At 38.7% G+C, this 6,901-nt stretch overlaps 1 protein-coding gene across 4 annotated transcripts in view; it reads left to right on the top strand.

Moving 5' to 3' along the window:
• AP4E1 (adaptor related protein complex 4 epsilon 1 subunit) overlaps nucleotides 1-6,901 on the top strand; it is a 67,345-nt gene that overhangs the window by 16,038 nt on the left and 44,406 nt on the right. For 3 of the 4 annotated variants that reach the window (XM_006756001.2, XM_006756002.2, XM_015558929.1), the window contains 2 exons: nucleotides 3,876-4,035; nucleotides 5,891-6,057. In XM_006756001.2, coding sequence (XP_006756064.1) covers nucleotides 3,876-4,035; nucleotides 5,891-6,057 — 327 coding nt within the window. The remainder of the gene's footprint in view (nucleotides 1-3,875; nucleotides 4,036-5,890; nucleotides 6,058-6,901) is intronic. The other variant, XM_015558930.1, reaches the window with a different exon arrangement.

The following is a 6,901-nucleotide window of genomic DNA, read 5'->3' as shown; positions in this document are numbered from 1 at the left end:
CTGAGCATGTTCAGAGTTCATTTTTTTCTGATCTCATTTACCTGTTCTTTCCAAGATTAATTAATATTGTTTAATACCCACTAGCAATACATTGGGATGTTGTTTACAGTCACCATAGTATTAATACTAATGACAAGTGTGTTGTTAATTTTTTCAACGTGAAAATAATTTTTATCATGGCATAGTTTGGCTAGGAAGATATGAGTTGCTTGTTAATGGAATTTAGCAGAAGCTAGATTACCATTTGTTAGGAATCTTATGAAAGGGATTATTGAATAGAACACAGAGGATTGCTTTGAATAATCTCAATTTTGATATTCTCTGATTTTAAGTAATAGCAGTACATAAAAGTAAAAGCAAGTACTTTTGTGCCATTTGCTGCTGCTGTGAGCAGTGCTAGCAATGTCTGTGGCTATGAGATATGTAGACATGGCATGAGAGAGAATAACAAGGAATATAGTACTCTCTTGGAAACTGCATTATGAACATAGGGTAGGAACTCTATTTTTACTTCTTGTGTTAGACATTATGTGTGACAAACAAAGCACAAGACTTGTGTATGTTTTTCTTTTCATTGTAATGAGGTTTTTGAAATATGAACTGAGCAAGGAGAGGAGTAACATCATTTACTGTGAATCCCTTCCCCGCTGCCCCCTTAAAATATTTGGATTATGCTTGCTCATAATATAAAAAAGAAAGATAAAAAGCTAGAATGTTAAAGAGACTTAGTATTAATAAAGACTTTACTATTACTAGCTGTGGTTACCTCTTACTGATTTAAACTTACTGTTGCTTTTCCCAATTTTTAGAGATATGGCTTTAAAAAATGGAATAGGGAATTAAGGAATTTATCTTTCTTGTTTGTTCTGGTTTTAAAATTCCATAATTAGATAAATATATAATATGGGCAGTTAAAGTCTCTTAACATCTAACCTCCTAGAGAGAACCACTTTTTATAGTTTGGTGGATTGGAATAAAGAAATTAATAATAGCCCTGGCTGGGTAGCTCAGTTGGTCAGAGTGTTGTCCCCATAAGCCAAGGTTGCAGGTTCAATCCCTAGTCAGGGCACATATAAGAATCAACCCATGAATGCAAAAAGAAATGGAACAAACAAATCAATGTTTCTCTCTCTCTCTCTCTCTCTCTCTCTCTCTCTCACCTCTCTCTCTCTCTCTCTCTCTCTGTCTCTCTACCGCTACCTCTACCTCCCTTCCTTTCTCTCTAAAGTCAATAAAAATAAATTTTAAGTGTGCTGAGCCAGCTCAGCCAAGGGTTTGAAAGCTTGAGTGAGTGTGGTGAAGGATGAAGAAATGACAGAGAATAAGCTGGGTTTAGGTCAGGGGTGGGCAAACCTTTTGACTCGAGGGCCACAATGGGTTCTTAAACTGGACCGGAGGGCCGGAACAAAAGCATGGATGGAGTGTTTGTGTGAACTAATATAAATTCAAAGTAAACATCATTACATAAAAGGGTACGGTCTTTTTATTTATTTTTTTTTAGTTTTATTCATTTCAAACGGGCTGGATCCGGCCCATGGGCCGTAGTTTGCCCACGGCTGGTCTAGGTGGATCTTCCTGTGCCTGGCTGAGGCCACAGAGAGAGATCCAGAGGCAAGCCGAGCCTTTATTTTATAGCCAGAGGTAAACAAGGTAGTGGTCACCATAGTTACTATGTTCTTGTGAGTTTCACCTGTTTTGGCAGCACTTGCTACATCTCCCTCAGCCCATTAGCTTCCCAGATAAGATCTAGGGATGGTCATAAGGCCAAGCCTAATTATACTAAGAGGACTGTGCCCTCTAAGCTGGGACTTGTTTGTGGCTTTGCCAACAAGTCAGTCTGAGACTTAACCCTATAGCCGCACCCTACATTTCGCCATTTTTTTCATTTTTAAGCAACTATAATGAAAGTAAAACTTAAGCATCAAGAACAAAACTCTGGCTATTAAAACAATAACAAAACAATACCAATGCAAAACCCAAACTACAGGCATGTTAACATTTTAAAACTTAAACATAAAGCTGGCTATTAACAAAACAATGCCAATGTGTTAACATTTTTAAAACTAGTAAGAATAACAAAACAATGCCAATGCAAAACAGCAGTAAGTGAGTTTCTGTTAAATGAAAGTTTCTTTTGCTGATTTACTCAGAGTCCTCAGACTTGGCTGCGCAAGATTTTGCAGAAGACTGGCAGTTATCCAATGCCAGCATAGCCAGAAACATGATTGAGGGAGTAGCTTCCACATCTTGTTTTTCCACCATCTGCTGGACCTCAGTTGTTAGCTTCTTCAGCTGACCCCATGTTGGCACCTTGATCCCTTGCATAGCCTTCGTCATCTTCCTTTTCCGTGTTGCTGTCATTGGGGCAACTCTCAGTCTTTTGAGCGACGGGATGAAGGGACAAGGAGCTTCTCTGGGTCCATTGTGGTGACACACGTAATGCTCTGGCCCTCAAATAGGCTGCGCTGCTCCTTCTGGAAAGATACAAAACACAACCTCTTCCCCACATTATTACTAGATCTGGTAAAACCCTTGTCTAGTTTGCGCATCACTCCACTGGGCTACCTAGGCGGAGGCTTTTGCACTGGAGGCCCAATGCCTTTCGGCTTCTGTCTGTATTGTAATTCAAAAAATTTAACACATAACATTCTTCAATTTAACACACAACATTCTTCTTCCCCCCGCCCCCGTTTTTTGTTTTTATAGTTGCATTTTAAGAGTAGGATCGGCTGTTTCTGCTATTGCCTGAGTCCTAATCTATCACCCCAGGGAGAACTTGCCAATCCTGTGCTTCCCGGAGTGGCATGATAAAGATTTACTGAGCCGGCTGGAAAGGCTGCAGTGGGGTTAAGGATAAGGCCCTTACTGTTTGGTGGGGCCAGCCCTGCTTGAAGCTTCCCTGCCTAGGTGGCATGGGTTGCCACAGCAGCCCATTTCTTTTTCTGCTGACGAGCGAATGCAGCAGCTAATACTGTTTCCCGAATGTAGGCTGGTCCAGGGTCAGCACAAACACGAATCTCTAAGTTGTTTTCCTACCTTCTCCCATGTCTCTACATTTACCTTTCCTTCCTCAGGAAACCATGGGCATGTTTTACTTACAAAATCCAACAAATCGAAAAGCTGTTGATACCTCACAGAACAGGCCCCTGCTTGGAGCATATAGCTTTAAGCATGGATACGTATATACGATCCTGAATTTCCCATGTTTTACACCTAGTAATATCACTGACCTTCGCTCCTTACCTTCCTTCTTGTTTTCTGCACGTGCTTCACTGGAGCGTCCTTTCACCTGACAACTGTAGTTCCCCCGAACTCATGCCCTGCGTTGGGCACCACTTGTGCCGAGCCAGCTCAGCCAAGGGTTCGAAAGCCTGAGTGAGGGCGGTGAAAGATGAAGAAATGACAAAGAGAATAAGCTGAGTCTAGGTGCATCTTCCTGTGCCTGGCTGAGGCCACAGAGAGAGATCCAGAGGCAAGCTGAACCTTTATTTTATAGCCAGAGGTAAACAAGGTAGTGGTCACCATAGTTACAATGTTCTTGTGAGATTCACCTGTTTTGGCAACACTTGCTACTTCTCCCTCAGCCCATTAGCTTCCCAGATAAGATCCAGGGATGGTTATAAGGTCAAGCCTAATTATACTAAGAGGACTGTGCCCTCTAAGCTGGGACTTGTTTGTGGATTTGCCAACAGGTCAGTCCGAGGCTTAACCCTATAGCTGCGCCCTACATTTAAGAAAGGAAATTAATGAATGTGTATTTCTCTTTTTAGATTAAGGTGATAGCTAATATATTGAAATCATTTGGTCTGTAATCTTTTAAAATTAAATGCCTGAAAATTCAGATGGTTTGTTCAGATTTCATTTTTTATCTTTAGGGAGATTATACGAAGAAAAGCTGTTCTGGCATTATACAAATTCCATCTCATTGCTCCTAATCAAGTACAACATATCCATATTAAGTTTCAGAAAGCACTTTGTGACAGAGATGTTGGGGTCATGGCTGCTTCCTTGCACATATACCATAGGATGATTAAGGTAAGATGAAAATTTCAGTAGTTGCCATTAGAAAAACATAATTATGGCATAATAAAAAAAAACCCCTCAGGTTTTTCAGTCAAATGCTTAATTTCAGTGTTTTACTACTGACTTTTATTTTTTTAAAAATATATTTTTATTGATTTCAGAGAGGAAGGGAGAGGAAGAGAGAGATAGAAACATCAATGATGAGAGAGAATCATTGATCAGCTGCCTCCTGCACGCCCCCTACTGGGGATCAAGCCCGCACCCTCAGTATGTGCCCTTGACCAGAATCCACCCCGGGACCCTTCAGTCCATAGGCCGACGCTCTATCCACTGAGCCAAACCAGCCAGGGCTATTATTGACTTTTAAATAGTAATCTTTGCAAGTTGTTGATAGCTTTAGTAGTAGGCACATTATAGAATTAGTCTTTTTTTTTTTTAAATTCTCACCTGAGCATATGCTTTTTCATTGATTCTAGAGAGGAAAATAGAGAGAGAGAGACAGAGAGAGAAACATCCATGTGATTGGTTGCCTCCCATATGCACCCTGACCAGGGATTGAACCCATGACCTGGGTATGTGCCCTGACTGGGAATTGAACCTGAGAGCAACCAGTGCTCCAACCATTGAGCAACACCTGCCATGGCAGTCTTTTTTTTTTTTTTTTTTTAATGCCAAAAAGTTTTTCATGTTACTGAAGACGCATAGAAAAATGATAGGTAGGAAAGCGATTGAAATGTTCAGATAAGTAGTAATTGTGTTTTATACAACTTTATGTGATGCATAACAGCTTATAGAAATGAGCAGAGCCTGTAGGGGTTTTGCAAGGTAGAGACTAGTGTTGATGCCATACATTGATACTGTATCAGAAAAGCTAGGAGGGTTGAATGGTATGGTAAAAACATTTTCTAATTGGTGACATGGATTTCTACTAATTCAGCCACAGTGAATTGCCTGAAACACTTTATACCTGAAAGTATATATTTATGAGAGATTTCATGAGTACCTCATAATGAAATGGAATATGCTGTTGAATTCAATTTAAAATTATAGAATTGAAGGTATCTTTAATGCATTGTGTTCTAGAACAATATGTTATAAATTGATATTTGATATTCAATCTTATTTTTCCTCTAACATTTACTAAACTTTGAAAGAGCTATTATTTCCTTTAAAAAAAAATGTGTCCTTGATATGTAATAAAATTATGATGACGAATCTAGTGTTCATTTTGAGGAATGTGTATTTAATTCCCCCAGGCCAAGAGATTAGTCAGATATATAATTAAGGTACACTCATTCAGAACCCCAACATACTTAAGTGCTGTAGGGCTGATTAGTTTTTAATAGACAGATTCACTGACTTTGGAGGGCTGAAATGTTTGAGTAGTCTTAGCTGTGCTCTATGCTCTTCTGCCCAGAACACATTTAGCTCATTTACATGAGAAGACTTTTGCAAAGTTTAGAGATTGCAAACAGGTCTTAATTTTCCTCAAAAGTAGAGATATTACAGCCCTTTTTCAGTATGCCAGTTCTTTTTACCTTTTTATTTATTGCCAGTATTGACTATTAAAGGTTCTATATAAGATGTAATTATAAGAACTTTTGAAATGTGATTATACTGTGTGTGGGAACAAGTAGGGAGTGGTGGAAGCTTTTTGGGGGATGATTCAGCTTGGATCAGTGGCCAGAGGAGTTTCATCATGGAAGAAATTAATCAGACTGGAACACTTTCATTAAATGTGAACATGGAACTTCTAAGTCAACATGTATTAAGTTAGATTCTATATGGCATTTCAACCAAGTCTATTTTATATGTATTAAGATATTATTATTAACAGAAGGTTTTGTTTTTTATTTTTTGGATGTAGGAGAATTCATCTGGATATAAAGATTTGACTGGGAGTTTTGTAACAATTTTGAAGCAAGTAGTTGGAGGAAAGCTCCCAGTAGATTTCAATTACCACAGTGTCCCAGCACCATGGTTACAAATCCAGCTCTTGAGAATACTAAGACTTCTAGGAAAAGACGATCAAAGGTAAACTTAAGTAAATTTGATAGTCACCTGGAGGTTTCAAGATAAGCCAGATTCTCCTAATGCTTTGGGTTGGCTTAGTAGTGATAAATAAACCACTTTATAAGAAGTATATAATTCAGGTTGCTGGGATAATCCTGGCTCTCTGCTTATCTAAATCCTACTCATGGTGAAAGGAACCGGCGCAGCTTTATGTCTTCTCTGAAGCTTTCTTAGTCATCCTACTTTAGAGGTTGGGAAACTTTTTTTGTCAAGGGCCAGATAGTAATAAATATTTAGGCTTTGTGAGCTATATGTTGCCTGTTGCAAGCACTCAACTCTGCTCTTGCATAGCTCAAAAGCAGTCATAGACAGTACACAAATGAGCACAATTAATAAAAAAATCTTTTTATGGACATTAAAACTTGAATCCCATACATTTTATGTGTTGTGAAATGTTACTATTTTGACACCCCCCCCCATTTAAAAATGTAAAAACCATTTTTAGCCAGCAGCCATACAAAAATAGATGACCAGCTAAGAAGCCTGTGGACTATAGCTTGCTGACCCTTGGCTCTAGTTGGATGCTTCACCTTAATTCATATGTCTGAATACTCCTTTAACCAATAATTTATATTTTATGGGTATCTTACCTATTATATATATATTACAAACTTACAGAAAAGTTCCAAGAATAGTACAAGGAGCTCTCTTATGCCCTTTATCTAGATTTATTGTTTGCATTTTCTCTCTTTCTGTATGTGCATGTGTGCACACATTATTATTATTTTAAGCCTCACCCATGGATATTTTTCTGTTGATTTTTTTTTTTTGAGAGGGTGGAAGGGGGGGAGAGGGACGGGGGGAG

This window comes from Myotis davidii, unplaced genomic scaffold (assembly GCF_000327345.1).
Source record: "Myotis davidii unplaced genomic scaffold, ASM32734v1 scaffold132, whole genome shotgun sequence".
Lineage (NCBI taxonomy): Eukaryota > Metazoa > Chordata > Mammalia > Chiroptera > Vespertilionidae > Myotis > Myotis davidii.
Note: the sequence above shows the minus strand (reverse complement) of the source record. Positions and strands in the feature narration are given on the sequence as shown.